This window comes from Sabethes cyaneus, chromosome 1, assembly GCF_943734655.1.
Source record: "Sabethes cyaneus chromosome 1, idSabCyanKW18_F2, whole genome shotgun sequence".
Taxonomy (NCBI): domain Eukaryota; kingdom Metazoa; phylum Arthropoda; class Insecta; order Diptera; family Culicidae; genus Sabethes; species Sabethes cyaneus.
In genome coordinates this window covers 38,497,322-38,522,164 of record NC_071353.1, presented here as the reverse complement: position 1 = coordinate 38,522,164, position 24,843 = coordinate 38,497,322, and the positions used below count along the sequence as shown (strand labels likewise).

General features: G+C 41.5%; 1 protein-coding gene across 1 annotated transcript; it reads right to left on the bottom strand.

Annotated features, from left to right (window-relative positions):
• Nucleotides 1-16,010: 16,010 nt before the first annotated feature.
• On the bottom strand, nt 16,011-18,134 carry LOC128733192 (protein distal antenna-like). Its single transcript, XM_053826869.1, has one exon. It carries the CDS (start codon nt 18,132-18,134, stop codon nt 16,011-16,013), a length of 2,124 nt encoding a protein of 707 aa, XP_053682844.1.
• Nucleotides 18,135-24,843: the final 6,709 nt, after the last annotated feature.

Genomic DNA, 24,843 nt, shown 5'->3' with positions numbered 1-24,843 from the left:
GAGTTATATTTTTTATTAAAAAAAAAGAAAAAAAATTGCGTCATATCCAAAAGTTAGCCTAGAGCAATTTTGGAAAAACTAAGTATGCAAAGTTGCTTATTTACATGAACTCTTTACACACACACAAAGTTTCATTGAATTCTGAGAGGGTGCTGCCAACTCCATAGACGAGTTGGCGTGAAATCCCTTTAGTGCAGTAAATCTGTGGGCTTAGACGTCTCTCTAAGATTTGACCCCTCCCCATCGACAGACCCCACGGTCGGCCATCAGAGCACAGGACAGCTACGGGGCCAGTGCAAAAATCCTACTGACTATCTAGCAGTACCGCCCAGCCGAGACTCGAACACATCTGCTACCTAAGCACTCCTGTTATTAGTACCCGTTGCTCATTCTAACCCCGAATAAAAATGTATAGCGAAAAAACATTAAATTTCACTGTTACAAACATTGAAAAACTTCGAAAAACCACATTGAAACAGTGAAAATCTTTGTAAAAGTTACACTGAAGTTACCATGAATACCGCTGTTTTCACAGTAAATTTTAATGGAAACCGCCAATTTTACAGCGAATAAGGGGGTGATTAAGTGATGTAACACTAAATTTTTCGGCTTTTTCCCATACAAATAAAAACCAAAAACAGTAAAATTTGTGGTACATTCACTATAAGTTTTACACTGTTTTACAACGAAGTTACAATGAAATTTAAGATAAGTTCTGCAAAAAAAAAAAATGTAGGCTTTCGGATTATTAGGACAAAATAAAACCGGCTGATTAATTACGGTATTTCATGTTTTTGAAAAGGTATGATGACAATGAATTTGATAGGCTTCGAACTATTATGATTTTCGATTCGCATTCATCGCTCATATTAGGAAAGTATTAGAGGTCAGTACACCTACTTAAACACATTCCACTTTTTCCAATTTACGCCTTATCTCTATCTGTTAGATCCTATCGACTCTTTATTTCATTACTGTCTTCTATCGTTCCCTCTGTCAATTGTAAACACCCTTATTCTTGTTTTCGTTCGAATGACATTCGATTCGTATTCTTGTTTTCGTTCGAATCAATTCGAACGTTCGAACGCCCCTTCCTTTTGCTCATACGAATATGAGAATAGTGCTTCCCGATTCATTCGAAGCAAACTATTCGTACGAATGCAGGATCCGGCCGTAAACAAGAATAAAGGTGAAAATCTACCGTTATAAAAACTTAATTATATGCCTGACACCTCATTCGATGTCAAGACGTACACAACGAGGTTAGTCTATTCCATAGGAACGCAGTCTTTCCCCGAGCACCCGCGTTAAGAATCGCGGCTAATATGTTGACAGACGAACAAGTAAGTCGCAAGCGCCTGCATAGCGTCGTCGTCCCGTCAGTAAAACGAATTAGATTAAACTTCTGGCTCGTCGGTTTCTACAGTAGACGGAGGAAGAGACACAATTTGTGTCTACAAATAACTCAACCTGCCAAGGATTGGACCTTAGATAGATTATTTCCTGCTTCGAAACAATTTGCATTGTTGCCGAATTATATGAAAAATTTTCCAAGAACGGTACAGTGAAGTTACAGCATAAAGTGTTGCAAACAGTAAAATTCATTGTAATCGTAAAGTTTTTACATTAATATGAAAAAATTTCTAAGAACGGTACAGTGAAGTTACAGCATAAAGTGTTGTAAACAGTAAAATTCATAGTAACCGTACTTTTTTTACATTAATATTCGTTATGCATTTCTACCCGGGACCCCACATTCAATTTCTGTGAATCCTTTAGATATTGTGACCGATCGTTACAGTAATATTAAATGTTTTTTAAATTGTTATACATGTTTCATATAAACGCCCACCTATTTTTCATACAAACCGAAACCCGTAAACAGAACTAAACACTAAACACGCTTCAAACATACACAACAAAACCGATGGGTTGACGTTTTACAGAACAAAACACAATAGGGTCGACAAAGCGCCAAATCAATTAAAAAGTTCCTTTGGGCCGGGTCCGGGTCCGGGTTTTCAAGAATGTGTCAAAATTGTATTCTAAAATTTGTATACCATCCAAGACCCAAAACCAAACATTGAGGTAACAATAGCGGACACATAAAATTTAAATACCGGATGATCTTGCTAAAAGGGTAAATTTGCCTTCCTTATGACCTTTTTGTGTATTTTGTACGCACTATCGTTTTGCGATTGGCGATCGCGTTTCCGGGAGCTTGCGAGCAACCGAAGGCACTCTATCACTCGTTTCGGCCTGGGCAAATTTGGCGGTTTCCTACGTCCAACCCGTAAAGGAGCATCGATTGGTCCTCTGAACGTTCGCGGTCATTATCGTTAAGGAGGACATCAACCCTCGGGCATCAGTCGTAAGCACAAAGAAAGATTCCCTTCTCGGTCTGGCAAAAGTCGGTCTCGTCTGTCGCTAACTGATTTTAGCCAAAGAAGGAAGCGCCTGTAAGAATACCTACCTGGAACGCCTTTCCAGGTCGCCCATTCGTCACCCGCCATTCCGGCGTCGACGCCCTTTTGCCAGCTGGCATTGGAGACGCCCGTAGTCCCACCGAGGATCAGCGAGCGCTCGCCGGTCAAACCCCACCACCACCATCGACAAGCAGAGATAGAAGCAGTGAGTAGTGTAATCCCGGGAACCACGCCATCGACACACTACACGTTACAATAAAACCCTTTTTCACAAGAAAGTACGCCGTTTCAGTGAAGAATTTTTAACGTGAAATCCCTTTAGTTTGCCCAGTAGCGCGCCGACCTTGCGACGAAGCGCGGATCTCGTGCTGCTGAAGTTTGTCGGGGTAGCAACGCACTTGGGAGTTGTTACAATATGTATATTACAATATTATGAGTACTTGAGCATAAGATTATAAAACCTGATTCTTAAATAAGCTAAAGAAACCTTCTAAACAGTGGGCCACTTGGCCAGAAGGCAGTTTTATAACGGTCATTAGGCGTTTGAGGAACCGTGATTCTTTTTCAAGAGCCGTTCGTTTGAACGCTCTTTTTTGTGAACCGGTTCATTTGAACGGCTCGTGAGCCGTTCGCCCATCTCTAGTGGTCATTAGAAAGTTCTGGTGGAGCTCATAGTTTTATTAGCGGTTTTATGAAATATATTATGAAAATCCCTGGAGGAACGTAATAAAACTTAAAATCATTACTTACGTATGTTATTCACAGTTTGCACTTTGTATTTGTACTTTGTGCCTATCCACTAAAAAAACTTATCTCCATCCATTTCTTGCCCTCCCGGGACTCCCAACCAGTATTACTTCCGGAAGAGGATGCGCCTTTGCACTACCTGTCGTTACCTGTCGAGACGTTAACCGATCCAGATATGGCCACCAACACAATATTCATCCTTTCACGGCCACCCTCGCAGGGTTTCTGTCCAAGCGCGGTGATGCTTTGTCGTACTCGTCACTCCTCACGATGCGTCTTTAGAGACGTATTAAGTGACTTTTGTAGTTAGTTGGTCATCCTTTCACCATTTCACGTACTCTCTTCTCAATGCATTTCATCCACTTCATGCATACTCGCTTCGCACCGCGGCAAATCTTGGACATTCAAAGATTACGTGCTCCGCTGTTTTTACCGTCCCTCTGCATTCCGGACAGACTAGTGTCGCGTCGTATCCGAACCAGTGCAGGTATTGCCTGAAGCAGCCGTGATCCGAAAGAAACTAGGTCAAGTGAAAGACGACTTTTCCATGTTTTCTATTCATCCACGTCGACAGAACCGGTGAGAGTCAGTGGGTCCATCTACCGTTTTCCGCCATGTTCCAGGTTTACTACCATTTGGTCAATGACTTATCCTTCGCCAGGTTCTGAGTTCCTCTCGTGTTTCTTCGCCCGTAACAGTCGGCTGCCACAAGCATTATACCGATGACAATCTTTTCAGCAATAACGCATACTACCTCGGACGGTATTGTTTTGTATGCACTGGCGACTGCCACGGCCATGAACCAGAACGTACGGTTCAGTTTTGCGCGATTCCACTTGGTTCGTAGGGCTATCTTGCAGGCTGGAACTTCGCATTGCAGTGTCGATGATGATACGTTAGCCAGCAGCGGCGGACTAGTAGCAGCCCCGTAGCTATTTGGCATAATTCTAGCTACCGCATTGATAGCCTTCGCCGCCTTCTCACAAGCGTCGTCGATGTGGCCGTTGAAATTCAATCGATCGTCCAGCTCCTAGACTCAGTCTTCAATCATTCTGATTGCCTTGGTCGTCTACCTTTCCACCACGCTTGCCACCGATAACACGACGTTATCAGCATAACTAACAATAACTAACCTCTGGGAAGCTTCAGAATTAGTACACCGTTATACATACCGTTCCTAAGCGTCGAGCCGAGGATGGAACCTTGTGGAACTTCCGCCGTAATGTTTATCATCTTCCGCCCTTCAGCAGTTTCGTAAACAAGCACCCGGTTCTAAAAATAACTTCTCAGAATTCTGATTGATAGATAATCCGCATTCTAATAGAATGGATAACATGCATTCCAGCAACCCGGCGTTGGTCTCGCAGCTAGCGGTATAAAATACGTATGTCGATCGTTACTGTTCGGACGACTTCTCGGCTCGCTCGACTACTTTCCTAATAGCAACCACCGTGGACTTTCCTTTCCGAAACTAGAACTGCTTGTCGTCAGGCCATGTTCACCTTTCGTGTACCTCGTCAAGTGCATCGCATGTATCCAACGACGGGAGGAGAAAGTTGGGTGCCGTTACGACGTCCGCCGATTGGAGAATCCTGAGATGTAAAAGGCTTTTGTCGAACCACTTGTATCCCGAGCCTCAGAGTTGCCACCCGGCGGAACCGTCGAAGAGCAATGTACCGGCATCAAGTACGCCTTCATCACGACCAGTGACGAAACCCTCGGCGCGCAGCGGATGGAGGGAGTGGATATTGGATGAAACTTGGAAGAAGATGACGAGCGTAAAGAGGTGAAACCGGTATTGAGCGAGCGCGAACGAGATCGGCTAAGACAGCTGCCCGTCAACGATACGCCGAACTGGAGAGGGCTGTTAAACAAGCCTGTAGGCGGGACAAGAGAGCCTGGACTAACTCCCTATCCGAACAATGGGAAACCGTCACCGCCTATGAATGGTGATTTCCTTTTGTTGTACGATATTTCTCGCCACCTTGGTGGTGCCAGGTTGAATACAAAGATGCCGCTAAAGGACAGAGCTGGTCAGCTACCGACTGACCGTACAGAACAGCTTAAGCGATGGACTGAACATTTTAAACAACTTTTTCGAGTTTCAAATGTCAGAAACCGACAAAACCAGCAACGTATGAGGCCTTTAGTACGTCGAATTGATCGCGTCAACTCGGAGGCACCATCGCTGGATGAAATTGAAGCATCCATCGATAGTATGAAATCCAATAGAGCGCCAGGGACAGACCGTATTTCAACCGAGATGCTCAAAGCTGTACTCTGTAAGGTAGTCCTCAACCGGATCCAGGAGACGATTGATGCTACTCTCCGGCGGCAGTAAGCTGGAATCCGTGCTGGCCGATCCTGTGTAGACCATATCACAATGCTCCGCATCGTATTGGAGCAGACCAACGAATTCCAGGACTCTCTTCTGCTGATATTCGTTGACTTCGAAAAGGAAAACGTTGACTTCGTCTCAACCATGAAAACATCTGGGGCGTAGATGAGTTCCAGATAAGCTAGTCCCCCAAGTAACAATTTGGGTTTTATTACACTCTTATGATGGCATTTAAGACCAAAATTGGTCATGAAAACCGCCATAAGAGTACAATAAAACTCACATTGTTGCTTGGGCCATCTCATCGAGGCTCAGTAGGAGGCGTTCTCGTGCAAGGTTTTGCACAACGGCGTCTTGTCCCACCCTATATGGGTTACTGCTGGCGTGAAACAGAGCTGCATTTTATCGCCGCTTCTGTTTCTCATCGTTATGGATGAGATATTAGATGGAGCAATTGGCAGTAGACCAAATCGAGGATTGCCTTGGAATCCACTAACGATGGAGCAGCTAAATGACCTCGATCTAGCCGACGACATTGTCTTGCTCGCACAACGCCGAACTGATACGCAGATCAAGTTAGATTACCTCTCGAGAGCGCCCAAGCAGCAGGTCTCACAGACAATGTAGCAAAAACTAAGTATATTGCCACAGAACAGAAGTGGAAGTTCGAACAATCGTTCGAGCAAAACCTGGCATCTACGCTCTGGTCTAAAACTCTACCAATAAGTAAGAACTTTGACTACTTTTTGTTTTGAGTGCACTTGTCATTCAAAATCTCGTCTAAACGAAATTCTTCAACTCGTCTAAATATTTCAGCTCTACTTCGCACATAGGAGTATTTGATGCAAAATGTTGGCCATAAGTCCAAAATTGAAAATGCATGATTTTATCAAAATATCGTATCTATTATCACAACAGGGCCTACTAGTCACGTTATTGTTCTATGCAGGATTGATTCATATTTTTTTTCACAGAGTGTGCTGTTATTTTGGATAGTAGTTTTCAAGAAGCATCCTATCGCTCGTGGGTATATAAACCTGAAAATCTGAATGAAATATTATTTGCTTAACATAAGTGAGCATTTTCTCCGTAAAGAAGAATATTTTTCAATAATTTTATCCAGCTTTTTACGAGCCGTATTGGTGAACCGTATAATCTGTGTTAGTGTGTTCGTAATATTTGGACAGTATTTTTAACATTTCGTAATTACATCGTACGTTTTCTTTGCGCACGTTCACGTTAAAACTAACGGAACGTGCGGAAAGAAAACGTGCCATGTATTTAGGAAATGTCAAAAATGCTATCCAAATATTACGAACGCCGTCCGTCATTATGGCATGTAAAAAACTGGATATGCATCAATATATCCATCAGCTTCTTCGAGCCATAATGGCGACTGCCATTCGACTCAGTTCGACAAGAACAATTATGTTTTCGTATATATGTATGCACGCATGTACATATGCATATACATGCATAGGCGTCACATACACAAACCAATTTTATGTCACATACACAAACCAGCTAGCACCGCCTAATTAGCTTCGAGGTACGATGCTAGTCTAACAAGCCAGTCGTCGTATGTTCGAATCTCGGCTACACTGAGAAAACTTTTCGTATAGTTTCTATGTGTCCCATATATAGATTTTTGCAATGTGCCCAGTAAATGATCTTTATGTGCCAAACAGTTTAGTGACTAAATGAACGTTCATTTAGTTAATAAAGAGGTACTAGCATTGTAGTACCGTAAATACAAAAGATACAGCAAAACTTTATTCAGCAAAATTGTAGATAATAACTTGTTCTATAAATGATTCATATATCACATTGTCAAATTTTGCTCCACTGAGACAGTACTGTCAACTGAATCAAAATTGAGTCAAAGTGATCGAACCATCCTTGGTCAAAAGGTTTGGTCCTCTCAACTGTGTATAGTATAACCTCTTAACCTTCCTAATGCATTAGAAAAAAGATTTGAGATTGCTCTCATTATCATTTTAATTCGAATTTCGTTTCGTATTTTGAAATAATTCATTGCCGCAAGCATCAATTGATGTACCGCAAACTTCGAATCACATCAGCTTGATGAAATAAGACTAATAGAAGTAATGCAGATATTTTGGACCAACATGGCCACTTCACCGGGAAAACATCTGGTACCTGATTCGCGACACATTGTTTAAATTTTAGGATAATTCATCTTACGGCACATCAAATCACATCATCTTGATAAAATGAGACTATTGAAAGTATAATAAAGACATTTTGAAAGCAAATGACCACATCACTATCGGATCTGGAACATCCGGTACCTGGTTCAGGGGAATTCTTTGGATTTTGGGATAATGCATCATGAGGCACATCAAATCATATCGCTTTGATCAAAAGACATTGATGGAAGTACAATGGAGACATTTTGGAACCAAATAGCCACTTCAGTAACCGGGTTTGGGTTCAATTGATGATTTTAGGGTATATACCCAGCAAACATTTTCGTACGTATATCAAAGTAACAAATATGATATATGTACCGATATATATCTAGAAAAATCGCATTCGATGCACGAAACCAGCATATGCGTACTGTTTTGGAGGCGATATACGTACTGCAAATTATATGAGAACAATTCACATTCATAAGTATTTGTATACGATGAAATCCGACTCAACATGATTAGTTCCATAATGTTATACAATTCTGTGACGAAAATCGTTTGTGAATCAGTTACTATCATTTTGTACGAATAAATGTAAACTAGGGTGCGCTTTATTAAGCTTTACGTACGATTTTGAGTTTGTTTAGCGATATTTAAGACGCTTTTCACACATTATTATACGATTTGTGGTTTGCTGGGTAAGCTATTTAACTTATAATGAACCGGTTAACGGGGTAGTTCTGGTTATATTGGAGCGGTTTGAAACAAAATCGCATGGCACTGAAAACTTAGAAGTTTTAGTTTTAGAAGCAACCATTACCATTGGAATAAAAACCATCTTATGTGTTGAAGGCATACCGTGTATCATAGCTTCTAAGGTATTACACATTTTTGTCCTGAATAACCCCAAACCCCATATGTACTGAATCATAATCCACCCAGTTAGCTTCGGGGTAAGATGCAAACCTAACAAGCAAGTCGTCGTAAATTCGAATCACGGCTGGTAGGTGCTGCTATAGAGTCAGTAGGATCGTTGCACTAGCCCCGTAATTATCCTGTACTCTAATAACCAGCTGCGAAGTCTGTCTATCTGCCCAAGTACCGGGTAGTTCCATTAGTGTTATTTTGCTAAGCCGATGTGATTTGATGTGCCGCAAAATGAATTATCTCAAAATACAAAAATGTCCCCGGAGACAGGTGGTTGATGTTCCGGAGCCGACGCTGAAGCGGCCATTATTCAACAAAATACTCCGAAATTTACCTTGGGTGTCAGTTTTGGGTCATACCTTTCAAGCGAGGCAAAGAAAACGAAGCTCGGATTGAAAATGGATGAAAAAGAGCAAGCTCAAAATTTGGGTCCTTCTTGATGATGGTTTCGTTTAGATGGACCGATAATACAAATTAATTGGGGAATCAAACGACATGCATTGTACAACGGGAGCAAATCATTTGAATTTATAAGAAGCAATAAATTGAAATAACTTACAGAAGACAACTATACAAAAACTTTTTAAATTAGGAATATCGCAAAAAAAAGAATTCATAACTACATATTTCATCACTTTACCCACTGTTCAGGCAGATTAGACGAGACACAGGGGGATTAAAATACCCAACTTTTGTTTTTGTTTTGGTTTGACTGAGCGAACTGACAGATTCAGTTGGTTCGACTAGTTGAATTTCATAACGGAGACAACAGCTAATAATAGTAAAATTGTAATAAAAATACAGTGTTTAATTGCTTCCTGTTTAATACTTCCAACCAGCAAGTGGGAGCAAAACCAAAACTGATAAATGCTATACGGACAATATGTAGAATTTGACAGCCTCAACAGTCCCTAGTGACGAGACTGGAGCATTTAGACGAGTTGGCAAGGATGCCAGAAAGAAAAGTGTTATGAATTTTCAAAATGTATCATCGAGACGAGAATCGAAATCAACATGCGGCTTGTGATCTTAAACACGTTTTATATTGCAAATTGCATCAAAAACGCGAAATGCAAGAAACTTGCAGACATATTACAAGTAAAATCCCCGCAACGAGCTGTCAATTACATATGTCAATTTATTGGGATTGACACTCGCAATAGTTGACATAAATATTTGACAACTCGCCGCTGGAATTTTACTTGCAAACTGTTTACAAGATTTTTGCATTTCGCGTTTTTAATTCCAACGATATGCGTAACCGGTGTATCGTATAAAACAGGAGTAAAATCAAAAGTCACGTAGGTATTGCGCTCTTCACACTCAATTGGACTGCACAGTTATAAAGTGCAACCTTCAAAACTGTGATGAAAAGTGTGCTACTGATAATATCGCTAGTAATCTTATATCGATAATATCATCAAACTTTATCATCAGGGAAGAATATCGAAAATTGGAGGGTTTAAAGTGAAACCTTCTTCTTGGCTTGTTATTATTTTAACATTTTTGTTCTATTTCTTACGTATTTTTGATTATACTATCATATTATCGTTAGTAATTATTAACGATAAAAAACTTTATCAATAATCGTTATAATAGATTTTGATCGGCATTTCCCATCATTACAACTCTCCCATCTGAGCTGACATTTGATTTAGCAGTGGCGCCAATACCAGTTGTAGGAAAAGCAAATAGTATTTAATTTTCCATTTATTTTATATATGCTGCATATTTGTTCAAGTTATAAATTATGTGCGGAATTATGTATTTAGTAACTATTTTTATATTATTCTTAGCGTCGATAACAACTCTACGTAAGCATTAGAATTCAAATAGGAATCAACCAAGATTCATGGGGTTTTCCCACGAAATTTTGGCAACTTTTCTCACCTACAAAATGTGTGACTGAACAAGTGTGTTCAAAATCCATCTTTCAATGCAAAGGGCAATATAGATTTTGATTTTTATTATTGATCACCTGCGATTAGCGGCAACTACATTAGCATGTTTGAGAGATGAAAAAACACCTATGCTAGTTTTGATCACACGGTGGCAACTTTGACGTTTTCGAACAAAATAGGTGAAGCCAACTCAACTGGATCACTGGATCACTTTTATGCTAGTGTGCGTGTAAAAGAATAATTAATACAATATTTCCGCAGCAGCAAACTTAGCTTTTGTAGCGGCATCATCTGTTTCTCGCCGGAAAAGTGAAGTTTTATGTTAGACGAATGTAAATTATTGTTGCCAATGCACTGTTTTTGAGATTCCTAGAAAATTCTTCACTTCTATATAACTAAACTGATAAATGCATGATTGAGTTTTTGTTGGTTTGGTCGCGTGAGCATAAAGATTATTAACACCTTTTTGCCATTTCCGTACAGGAATTCCATAGAATTGTTCTGGCAACTTTGCTTTGGCTCAGCTAGTCTAAAGTTAGAAAACAGTATACAGCAAAGTTTCGTTAATTGGTGGTTCGTTAATTGGGCGGTTCGTTAATTGGGTGTTCGCTAATTGGGCTATATGACAACTTGAATGTCAAAATTGTATGGAATTTTCGAGTTTAGAAATTTCTAACAACTGTCAGTCGGCCCAATTAGCGAATCAGCTGGAGTGCAATCGTGGCCCAATTAACGAATTCAGGCTGTAGTAAATTTTCCGTGTAAAAAGCCACTTTCCACCGCCAGGTTCGCTAGTATCTGTAAAAGGTTAGAGTTACGAGTTTTGATTTTAACTTCCACTTCTGTTCTGTGATATTGCAGTGAACACTAACAATCTCATCAATTTCACAGTAGCGGGGCAACAAGTTGAGCAGGTAGACGCCTTTCAATATCTTGGTAGCCAGACGACGCCCTATGATGGTACCAAGACTGATATAGCCACACAGATCAGGAAGGCCAGGGGTGTCTTTGCATGTCTGCGAAACAATGGGTGCTTAAACCAGATCACTCTACATACGAACACCTGAATTTTTAATTAAATCCGTACTGCTGTATGCCTGCGAAACGTGGTGCGTCTCAGCGAAAACAACGCAACAATACTCCTCGTACTCGCGTTTCTTTAGACGATGGATTCTTTTTCCGCAGCTCTAGTCTCTCTGTACCTTTTTCTGTTTTGACGCGTTGCCACAGTGAGCATGCGACTCCTGGCCTGGTTCTTTTCATCTGTCACTCTCTGGCATTCGGCATCAAACCAGCTGTTACGTTGTCTTCCACGCGTCGTGCCTACGACCTCTCTCGCAGCTGTTTCGATGGCACCATGGATGTTCCTCCACAGTCCATTTATATCATCTCCTTCTACCTGCTGTTCTGCGATTCGTTGGTTAAGCTTCCTGGCGTACTCCACTGCCACGCCGTCTGCCGTTAACCGCTGGATGTTGAAACGCAGCGGCTTCTCAGTGCGAGCTTTCGTCGTGTTCGACAGCCTTGCGCGAATCTTACTCACTACGAGATAGTCGATATTTGGTTCCCGAAAAGAACGTACATCGATAACATCCGAAAAGTGTCGACCGTCAATCAAGACATGATCGATCTGAGAGCTAGAGTCTCCATTGGGATGCCTCCAGGTGTGCTTCCGAATATTCAAACGTGGAATGTAGTTGCTACAGATGGTCATTCCTCTGGCCGCGGCAAAATGTATGAGCCTCAGACCACAAACGCGAACGCAAAAACTGCAGGTATTTATTAACCGATGCCAGCGAGTATCATTCGAGCCTGGTGGCCTGACAACTGGATATCCAATGAGGACCTCCATCGTCGATGTCATCAACGGCCGATAGCAACAGAAACTCGTGAACGTAGGTGGAAGTGGATCGGTCACACCTTGAGCAATCGAGCGAACGAAATCTAAAGAGAAGCACTTAACTCGAGCCCGCAAGGACAGCGTAGGAGAGACAGACCCAGAAGCTCATGGCGACGAAGCTTAGCGTAAGACATCCAGGCTGAAAACGAGAACCTGTCCTGGTGACAGGTAATAGCTATGGGGCGTAACCGTCAACAGTGAAGATCTCTGATTTCATCCTTTTGTTCTGCCGGACCGACGGACGTGGACACATAAGTAAGTAAAGTAAATGGTGAAAATAGTTTTGATTTTTCGTATTCTACTAAGCCGCTCAAAACCAAACCTAAACTATATTATGTATTGTTTATGTGATTCTACAACACCGCAAAGCATCTTTAGATTGGCCAGAGTTGTTTTGTTTTTATTTTTATTTGCTTAATTTTACTTGAGAAATTAGGAGTTGTTTGCTTCAAAACGCTAACACCCTTATTCTGTATTTCGAACGAATCTTTATTTCGTTCGACTTGTTTCGAACGAGATATTTTGCCCATTTGATTTTGTTGGCGGGAATTTCGTTCGAAAAAACTTTCGATCGAAATGCCAATCCGTTCGAAATATAGAATAGCGGACATCTCAAAATTGGGATGGAACACCTCGTGGTGATGAGTGATTCTTAGGCAAAAAAGTCTGAGGAACACGATGGTGCTAAAATGTTTAAGATCAATTTGTGACTCATTGGGAGAAAAATTTAATTTTAGTTTTCTCATCGAAAATAAAGATATTTGGCAGCACTATCGATAAAAAATAATATCTTTTTCGGATTCCTTAGATAATTTCGCTTGAAAATGCAGAAAACCTAAAATGAACAATTTGGCTAAATTTGGTTCGAATCCGCGAAGATCGATTACAGGTGACTCAGACACTTCGCTACGAATGACATTACCCTCTGACAATAAAGGGTAAGCTAGGAATATTAGAAAATAGCAGGGATCAGAATAATTTCGATTCTCCCTCCTCCAATATAAAACAAACATAAATCTAGGTTGTACCTATCAGCAAAAAGTAGCTACTGAATAAGATATAAAACCTGCAACTAAAACGCATTAGATATCACTGACTGATGTATAAATTTATAATGCTTCTAAATGGAGCGTCGAAATATGGTGAAGATGTTTGTCTAGAGATGCATACTTTTGTGCCGTTTTGCTTTTGCATGGTAGCCAAAGGTCAAAAGCAACGTCGACTTTAATTGAAGTATAGATATGCAGCTCACTGAGGCTGTTGTCGTTGCCATAATGGACATTATGTTTCTGACACTCGTTTCTAAAATCTTCAACGAATTGAATTGAATTGAAAGGATATTTTGTTCTGTCAAAATGAATGCCACTTTTTTCCCCATTTGAGGTAATATTGCATTTAAAATCCGTATATTTTATGGCGGCTCAGTTTAGCCTAAAAACTTTTCTATTACATGGTGCAGAAACGAAAGCAAATACGATCACTAACCAGTTCTCAAATTTCACAAAATTCTGTATAGAAGCATAGTTGATGGACTAATAAACGAAAATAATATAGACCAACCTCGTGTTTTTGTCTTGACCTTTATAATGAGGTCAGGCATTAAATTCTATTTTTATAACGGTAGTTTTTACAATTGAGGGAGAAGACGGTAGAAAAAAGTAATGAAACAAAGATGATGGAAAAATAAGTAAGGAAGTTTGTTCGGCGGAACCTCCAGCTTGGGTAAAGAGGAACGATACACAAACTTAACTAGGCGTTATTTGAATGACACTTCCTAACCTTATTTTCCGCCCTTTTCCCTTAACCCTTTATAAGGCCGTGGCAATTATATTGCCACCAACGAAAAATATTGGTTTTGCGTCTATAATGACATCAATATAATTATAGAAACAAAATAAAAAATTTTTGTTGGTGGCAATATAGTTGCCACTGCCTTATAAAGGGTTAATATCTTGTCCCACTCTGTTTGGATATTATAAACATCTTTATTTAGTTGTTTTTTTCTACTGTCACTTTCGTCAATTGTGAAAACTACCGTTATAGAAAATAATAATGACAATTTGAGCTACTATTTTCTCAATAAACTCTTAGTAACTTTTGTATGTCTCGTGTTGGGATGGCTTGTTTGTAAAAGTATACAAATTAACTTACGCGGCTTGTTTCGCAGTTCCCTCGATGATAGAAACTTTCCCATAACATTGAACTCATTCAAGAAAAACTTATCTGAATAGCTGGATAATTTCAAAGTAAAACAGATGAAAAAGGCGACCTGCAACACGCATTCTCACTTTCCTGCGATACGAACTACTTTCCAAACATAGCAGTAGAAGCAACGGACGGGCTGGCGAAAAAGACTGAAAAATAGCGTACGAAATGTTCTTTTCAGTTCTAGAAAATGTAAATTACTTTTTTTTTTGATATTGAGAAATCATTCGATAATTTATTTTTTTCCATTTTATCGCTAGGTTATCATCTCTGGTTTTAATAGTTTCTTGCATAGTTGTCACCGTAATTAGTATTTTGTTCTTCTTTATTTTCAACAGTTAATTCTTTAATATCTTCCTTAAATTCATTTAATAATTCATTACTCAACGCGCGCGCTCGCTCACGTGCTAATTTTGTTACTCCAACTGTACAAGATTTCGGTTGATTTTTGTAATATTTGTTCGAAAATTTGTTTCATTAAGGTAGGAGGAAAGGGGATCTTACGATAATCACATTGAACTTGTGTGTGTGTGTTTTTTGCGGATTTAATTGTTTGCCATTGTTTCTGTCTCGATTTCGGTAAGAATCTTCTTCTTATGCATATCGTTACCAAAAAGAAAATTTAATTTTCCGTTGAGCTTTGTTTTTTTTCTGTGTTTTGGTAGCTTTTTTTTTAAATTTTAGTAAACGTGCTTTAATGGAATCTATTTATTTTCCTGTATCTCAATTCAATAAAAATACATTGCAAAAGCGCGGTCAATCTTTGGTGGACTGTCGTTCCATGACATGAGGGAACGATAGAACGGAAAGAATGGTGAACAAGTTCTGAGCACGTGTTATGTATAGTTCACATTGTTTAGTGATTCGTTTTTTTGGATAATTGATTCCACCCGACTGGCAGAAGTACTTACGATTAACGTTTTCTATTAGCTTGTTACGATATATAATAATAATAATAATAATAATTATAATAATAATAATATCTCGATAACTTGTACATTTGGCATGTTTTTTGTTTCTTAGTCAAAAGAGATTCTCACGTCGTTTGTTTCTCCTAAACAATGAGTATTTTATTTACAGCCAAAGGAGTCACTGAGCACACCCGGAAAGGGACTCGGCTAGGAACCCTACTATCTTTACTACGTGACAACAGAAAAACGTTGCCTGATGGGTTTCCATTTTATCGAAAGATTAATAGCGAAAAAAAATGAAACATAAAATAGACTTTGTAAAAAATGGGGAAAAATTTAACTACTTATTCAATTACAACTTGCTTCCATCAGCGCTAGCTTTTACTTTTTCTTTTTCATTTTTAGCAATTGCTAATGATATCGAATTTTTTTTTGTTTAGTTTTGATTTTGACTGGACTTATATGTACAGATTGCGAATGCTCAGGGGGTGTTGAGTATCTACTTTCGCCGTCGCACTCTGCGCTCCTCTCCGGCACCGCTGCCGCTGGATGTGGCCTGTTGATGTTGCCGTTCCGCACTCAGTTTGATACTATTTAATAGAAACTTGAACTGTACGACCTGCATGGCGGTAACGTTTGGATCACTGCAAGATTCGAGCCATTTGAGGAACTTTTCACCATGTTCTACGGCTTCAGCGGAACTTTTTATGTCAACGATAGCATCCAAGGGCTGATTGGAGTCCTCCGAGATATCGCTTTTCAACTCATCGGTGGCAGCGACAGGTGTCTCGGAAGCAGTCGGGTGTCCATTCGAATGGACGACATCTTTATTTTCCTCTGGATCACTGTTGCCGTTCAAATTGCTGCTAACCACTGGACTGACGGATCGGCGAGCCGAAGCCGGACTTGCTCGATCGTTGCTGGCTTGGTTGTGGAACAAGAAATTGTCCAGAAGTTGTTGAGCTTTCCCGTTGCACTTAGACACTTCGGTTGGATCTTCCTCACCATGCGTATCCGGCTGTTCGTCTTCATCTTCCGCTTTACGGTCAGACTTCAGGCTAGTTGAAGGGCTGGGATTGAAACGATGGTGATCTTCCGGGGGTGTGACCAACTGGTTGACTGTGGAATTGTTGTGGTTGGAGAGATCCTCTGGTTCTGCCTTGAGGTTTTCCGGTTCGTTTGAGCTGTTGATGTTGAGATTGATGGGTTGAGCATTGTTGTTGAGCGAATCGGTGGAGTTTTGCCCTTTGGTAAGCTGTGAATAAAGGATATTCTCGTACGAAGTCGGAGCTGGCTTCGAGTTGGCGTTGGCGTTGATGGTGTTGTTGTTGGACTTGTCACCGGGGATCAGCGATGCACCGAAAGTTTTGTACCACTGCCAGAACCAGGAAGAGTTCTTAGTGTCTTCCGGAGTCAGCGATGGTGCCGATGATGGGGGGGTCGGTTGCGGGGTCGATACGATGGGTGGCGTCGGTGTTTGTGTTGACGGATGATGTTGGACCTGTTGATGTTGTTGGGGGGGCGATGAACTCTGCTGGGGACTTGCGGGGCGAGGCATTGACGAATAGATATTGTTCAGACCGAGCATTGCCTGTTGGGATTTAAGCCAATACCAGAGCGCTTCGTCAACCGGTGCATTTGGATCACGACCTAGAGGGGCAGCAGATGGTTGTTGTTGTTTATATTTGTCGTTTAGATTAATACCATGAAGCATACCGTTACCGAGATCGCCGGAAGATGTTTTTTGCTGCAGTTTGGCCAAGTTGCGCACTGTTAGTGATGGAGTTTTGTCTACTCCATTGGATTCCGAGAGACTGGATGTGCGTGGGCTCTGACTAGTATTGCCTTTCGGGCGTGCATTTCGCAGCGATTGAGCTGCACTTAGCCCTCCCAAGTTGGACATGGTCGCCAAGTTGTGGTTGTTGTTGAGCTGTGCAATTAGATTCAGGTTGTTGGCAATTTCGTTAAAGCTCAACGCCAAAGGACTCTGAGCCAGACTGGACATTCCAGACAGGTGGCTAAGACTGGTCAGTGGACTAATGGCAGCCATCGAAAGATCTGCCTTTGTCGGATCGCCATGTTTGCTAAGATCTGCCCCGTAACCTTTCAGATTGAGCTCTTTGGATTTGCTCAAAGCGGATATTTCCGCAGCTGTCTTAGCAAATGAACTGAAGTCCGCACCGTGCAATCCGTTCATGATGATGTCCCCTCCTGAAACACCTAAACCCTTGTCACCCCCGCTGAGATCCAAACCGTTCATCGGCCCTCTCGGACTCTTGTAGAAGCTATCATCGTATTTCATTTTCCCGTTCCCAAACAAACCCTGCTCAAGCTTCAGACGCTTCTCCGGAGGTCCACTGAATAATTCGGCAGCAGCTGCAGCAGTCAGTGCAGCGGCTGTTGCTTCGTTGGTCAATTTTTCCGCATTCTCTGCTGATTGGCGGGACATGTAACGAAGTTTTTCCTCATTCTTACACCAGCCTCGCAGGGTTGACTCCGGGACGCCGATATCTCTGGCCACGGAAGCCTTGGATTCACCGTCGTGAATCCGTTGAATAGCATCTATCTTGTCCGTGGCGGTAAGATGCCGCAGTGGGCGTTTGCCCTTTGTTGCCATCATCATCTTGAAGTGCGTCGTCGTGCGTGAATCTGAAAATGAATTTAGAAAAAAAGCAACCAATTAGCATCTGGCGAGTAACGAGAGGCCGCGGAGGTGGTAGTTTAAACAAGGGAAAAAGTGCGTCCTATGCGTCGGTCCGAAAAGCCTTCTTTGCGAAATATGCACCTATCGCTGCCCTGGCGTAAATCATCATGCATATTGGTCGACAGATCCCTCCTTCTCTGTTCGCTGCCTGCTTAGGATGTGAAATTTTCTGCGAAAAGGAAACGCATTTCGGCGAGAAAGCCCCCCCATACAATACCCAGCGTGAGAGAAAGAGATCTCCGGTAGAAAACTGCAGCATGATGCACCCTCGGGGAACATGCACACACGGACGCGATACCACCTCAGCAGCACATAATCTTTTTATTTTTCCTAGATGCATCGAAACGTAAAAAAGCGCCCTAGTGCGAGAAAGAGCAAACGTTCCCGCCCATCAAGAAAAGAGCTTTTTCCCACCGACGGAGTGGAGTCGTCTCGCTTCCACCTTCTTCGCGACGTAACCGTCTCCGTCCTGTTCACTCCTTAACCCTTTTTATACCGGGAGAAGCATCTGCGCATGAAAAAGATTTCTGTGTTTTGCACCCAACATGTGCTTTTTGGCAAACATGCGTCCACCAACACCACCAACGCCTTCTACGGTGCTCTCACTAGCACCGTTGATGCTGATGGATTGGGAGTTGGGAGTTGGGAGAGCAAGTTAACGAACTCTCGTGCTCTTTTCGGTAGGAATGTTCGTGCTGCAATCGGGTTTTCTTCGGGCTACGTTCATTCATAAAAATCTACAGCATGTTGGTCTACCGAAGGATTCTTATGCTCTCCTCGTTTGCTGGTGTTAGTAGACCACCTATGGACCAGATTTTTTCAAACCCTCGGCCAGTTGTTTACAAATTACACATAAAATTTGTGCCCCTGTGTGTTAGTGTTTGACACTATACACAGGCGAACTATCCGTCGTTCGCGAATCCGAAATATATAAAAGCAATTCGCCTTCGCAAAAGGACATTCTTCGCGAGCTCTGTGTTATGTAGTGATAGTGAGCCAAAGTATTGGTGCAGCGGAAAATTTATTTTCTCCTTGCGCTGTTAGATTATTTTGCTCTATCGAGCAGGCAACATAGAGCAGGCAATAGGACATAATGCAGAAGATGACCTGCTGCTTCGGCTCCTCCGCACGCGGGTTGGCTTGCAGGCGTGTTTCCGCGTCGTCTGTGGTGGACGGCGGATGGACGGAACGACAACCGTTCTTCCTGCTGGCTGCAGCAACGATCGCACATGCGGCCACAAATCAGTGGACAAAGAATCGCCGTTGAAGATTTGCTAGGGGTCACCCTTGTTCTTCGTCGATGATGACGATTCTGTGTGCAGGAGTTTTTATTTGCGATTCTCGATTTAGGTCTGTTTTCATTTTTCAGCTGATGCTTTATTTTATTGCAATTGCCACCAGCTCTCGCAGCCCGCTACAACATGCTCTGGTATTGTATTTGTGCGTTTGTGTGTGCACGTTCGCGCGAGGGAGAATGCAATTTTTCCTTGTCCCTTTTGAACTGTCTGACCAACGTGAATACCAAGCTGCGGAGGGGGAATGTTTTTTTCATATTTTTTTTCGTTGTTGCTAGAGGAAGTGGAATGGGGTTTCCTTGTGCCTAGTCGTCGTCGGGGCTCTGCAGGAGACGTGCTTTTTTATTATTTTCTTTCATCTGCACTGCCATGTTTCTGTCCTAATCGTTTCTGGATTTTGTGCACGTCCCGACGGGGACTAGCTTTGCGACGGCTGTAGTTCCTGGGTCGGTCGGTCGGTCGGCCGGCTGCTGGCCGTAGTTGGGGGAACACGGGAGCGAGCGAGCGCGCGCCGGGGCGACAGAAGATGACGTAAGGATTGGCTGGACCGATGAAGCTTCCATCAGCAGCCCAGCCCGGTGGTAAACAAGTAGGAGCGCAGAGAAGAAGAAGGAAAAAAACTCATTGCCCGCCTGGGATGAGAGAGGGCGACGGAAATGGGATGATGGTTTTTTGTCGATCGTTTACTTTTCTGTATGCCACTAGTCGCATTAATTTATAGAACTTTTACTTTCGTTTTGTTGTAAATTATTGCCCTAGTTTTGTAGTGCAGCTTTCCGTTGGATGTTTGCTGGTGTTGTTTTTCCAGCAGGAATTAAATTGATGGAAGTTCTGACACTGAACTCCTGAGTATATATGGTTTCAAGATTGTGTAAATCACTCCTTGAAAGTCAGAATAGCAAGAAATGACAAATTCAGAGTAATTCGGAGGCAATTTCAATGAAAACACACTTTTTTGATGTGATAATTTAGATTCACTATGACGGAGATAACCGGAATGTATGACCCTAGCGCCGCAATGATACAGTGGGATTTCGAATTTGGCATGGTTCGATTTTGGCATACCTCGATTTTGGCAACAAAAATGTCCGTTTTTGGCAACACAAAATATTTTACTTCCAAAAATATGCTTAAACACCAGTCAGTTCCCGCATACATACTTTAAATGACGAAAAAAAAAAATTGTCCTAAGTGTGCTCATGAAAAAAAATTTAGTCGGCACTGCTTCCGTAAATACTTGAACAACGCTGAGCGTTGATTGAAACGCAATCCCAAATCGTTCTGGAAATATGTCAGTGTCCAACGGAAAGATGACGGTCATGTTCCATGGAGACGACACTGCTTCAAATTTGGATGTGGCTAGTTAACTGTTCTCGTGGAATTTTTCCAGTGTCTTTGTAGATGAAAGGCTGTCTGAAGTATCTGTTGCACTAGGCAGTGTTCCCAATCTGGGTGATTTTCTTACTAAACTGACTAACGACGATCCTATGAACAAGCGAGACACTTTGCAGTTAAAAAGCTCAGCATCCAGTGGACCGGATGGCAGACCTTCAATCCTTTTAAAAAACTGTGTCGATGCCTTGTGTTGCAAATGCAACAAAAGTAGACAGTTTCTGATTTATTAATGTGTATTTAAGAGCAACGTTAAAAAAATGCTCATAGAACGAAATCATAAAATTTTGTACAAATAGTATAAATAATTTTCTTTTTGTTGTTTCTAGGTTAGGCCTTACAAGTTTATGTATTTAGTACGCATTTTTTACCGTAGGTATAAGAGAAACTTACGATTAGTGTTCTTTTAGTGCTTAGTTACGCAATCTGGTGCTGTCAATATTGTTTTCCGTACGTTTTTGTGCTTATTAGATTTAGACAATTCCGTACCAACAATTTCCTAGATTTTACGACAATTTCCTGGTCAATCTAGTTCACGAACAGCAACTTTAGTTTAGTATTTGTATCAAAATGTAATTGCAACTGCATGTACTAACCTATACGCTATGCTTGTCTATCGTACTACTGTTTATAACTTTCTAGCACCGTACTATTATAAGTTTTATTACCACCTATTATATTAAAGTTTTAGAGCTGTACTGTCAGTTTTATCAATTTTAAAGTGTACTGTTAACCATAAGTTTTAGCTACTTAAATGTATTTTAACATGGAAGCATTTTAACCTAGCAAAAAAACTAAACGTGCAAATCACTTACGAGCGCATCTCAATCTCTTTCGATTTTTGTTTATCTTTTCTTCCACTGATGTTTCAACACGATCCCGACGCACGTTGGCGGCACGTCATGCGAAAAAGAGTATTAAACAAAAGGTGCAGACTATCGCTGTAATTGGATGTGTTGGTGCGACGCAACGAAAGGTTGCGACACCTTCGTTACTCCAGTTTGACGTCTATTTAGGTCATTGATTAGCTCAGGTATAATTTCCTCTGCTTGGAAATCCGCCTACAGTTTTCAGTATACATACTGAATAACCAAAGAAACGTAAACAACTACAGAGAGATCTCTGCCCTATGTGTATTACTGAAACTCTTCGAACTTGTTGTGATTGTGTCAATTTCTTCGTTCGTCCAACAGTACATCGTTGTTGAGAAACACTCCATGCCCAGGTGTTATACCGCTACCAATCTACTAATACTTCCCTTGTAGGTAACGGATTGCTCAACGGTCGTCAACGTTCTCAGACAGATATCATCTGTACAGATCTCTCTGTTGCTTCGAACAAACCGAATTGTCAAATCGCCGTCGCAAAACTGGACAAACTCAACTACTCCTGTGGTTTAAATCGTATTCGTCGAATCGTGTCGGAACCAAAAGAAAGGCCTTTTCGTTCAGTCCGCTATGGTTCAAAGGTTCACCAATATCTGCGAATCACATGGCCTGGGGGAAAAGGTGGGTTCGAATTTGATTACTAACTGCCTCCCACTGTATCTTGGTTCGGTTCGCGGATCCTCTAGTACTCGAGTTTGAGTAGAGAGGAACGTTATACAAACTTAATAAGCGATGCTTTATTAACCGTCCATTATCTAATTTTTCGCTTCACTTCTTGTCTCTCCCTGGAGATACTATCAAAACGTTTGTTTCGTTATTTTCTTCTACCGTTCCCTTTGTCTATTGGTCTACTTTTTACCTTAGCAAGAGGATTCGATTAAGGAACATACGCTGCCGCACAAAGTTGACGATGTACAAAACGCTAATCAGATCGGTAGCCCTCTACGGACTTGAGACAGCAACTTTGCTTACGAAAGACATACGTGCACTTGTGGTATTTGAACGAGAGATGTTGCGGACTATTATATTAGGCGAAGTACAAACGGATAGCGGATAGTTGCGTAGGCGTATCAACCACGAGTTGTGCACCTAGCGAAAGTTGGGAGACTACGGTGCGATGTTCCGGCCACGTCGCAAGGATGCCGGACGACCGTGCAGTGAAATCCGTTCTCTTTAAGAACCCCACCGACACCATAAATAGAGGGGCCCAACGTGCTAAATGGTTCGACTAAGTTGCAGCTGACTTGCGTGTGTCGAGACGCTCAACGAATTGGTTAGTAGCCCAGGATCAAGTACAGTGAAGAAAAATTCTTGATACGACAAGACCCGGCTACCCCGGCTCTCTGCTGCTAGAAGTAATTAAGGCCACAGTATTGGGGTACTGCCACGATAGCAACGGAAAAATACGAATTACCAAAAAATCATTTTGGGTCGTAATAATTTGATTATTGTTTTGTCTGATTGGCTTACGCTTTTTGATTCGGTTATCAACCCTAGATTTTTCTTAACGACATTCAACGATGCATAATTTTCTCGTAGTTTTAACTTCAAGCTCGTTACGCCATATTTAAATGATCATCACTTGTTGTTTATTGAGCCGGCTCAGAATTGACTCCAGAAGCTAGAAATGTCGAAATACACTCAAAATCATTGTGACATTATGACAACATAGAGTTATTGTGATGTTCTTTGAGAATATGGTTTCCAAAAAATCCCATTTAAGGACTCTCGCTCTTATTTTTTCATGCACTGCGACAAGTTTTTGCGAGTGTATATTTAGCTATCGGCCCCAGTCGCCGCTCTCGCTCGACATTGCAATCCAAGCAGCTGACACCAATCACTCGCAAGGGCTCGCAGTCTTATCCGCGTGTGTAAGTGAGGGCGTAAGGTGAAAAAAAAAAGAAAAAAAAATGCAAAATAGGTATCCATATATCCTAGTATTCCGCTAGTCCGTGTTGGCTTTTCACAAGTTGTTGCCTTTGTAAGCGGGCTATGCATAAAGACACTTTGAGGCTGTGCGCTCGCTAGTAAGTAGGTAGCAGGATGTACGCACGCAGCATCGGTGGTTGCTTATCGTACGCTTGCGTCAGTTGCGTAACTCTGACGCTGCTTATACTCGCTCGCATGAGACTGGGCGTACTTTACTTCTTGCTCGATTTACAACATTGCACATTTCACTCGCCAAGTTCTAGGCGCCGTCTATTATACGCAATGCACGACATATCCCTTAATTTAAAAAAAAAACACATTGGCAGAAAACTGAAATTTGAAATCGATCTATAGCAATCGCACGTTCATATGTATGGCATATCGGCATACGTGACTTATCGTGTATGATATCGAAAGATGGGGTGCGTATAAACATACAAATAAAAAATAATTCAAAGATTTAAGGGTCACTAAAAATCATTCACAAAATAAGTATTATTAAGATTTGTTTTACTGGTCAATTTTAGTTCGATTTTTAAAAAGATTTTGCTTAAACTTATACGGAATGCGGTAGAATTTAACGGTGTAAAATACTCGGACGCCGATGCACGCCGCCGCCGATAGTAACGAACGGCGTCACGCCGGCGACGCCGCCGCCGCCGAATAAAAATGATTCCTGCGCCGCCGCCGCCGCCGATAATCTGACCGGCGCACACCGCTACGCAGGAATCTAATATGGTGCAAAAAGCGCAATATTTCTACGCTAATTTTTCTAATAATTAGGTTAGCTAACGATGTCAGCGGTCGATTCATGAAAATGATGCCAGCAGAGAATCTCTCATTGTTACTTAGATTGTTTTTGAGAAGTTGACGACACGAGAATCGTCGGTATTACGTAATTAACGTGATGTCTACCATGTTTTTTGTTTGTTTATGCCCTTGACATTCACTGGTAGGGACAACATGGTACAAGTAAGAAAGAGACAAATATATTTGCTTTTGATATCACAAATTCTCTGCCAATTTCTTACGCGATTACGTGTAAGTGTGATCGGGAGTAAAGTATTTCCTTCTTCTTCCTAACAATGTAAACAAAAATAAGCTGCACTGCTCGAATAAACCAAT

Coding starts and splice junctions, on each gene's coding strand:
- LOC128733192 (XM_053826869.1), bottom strand. CDS start 18,134: ATGATGATGGCAACAAAGGGCAAACGCCCACTGCGGCATCTTACCGCC.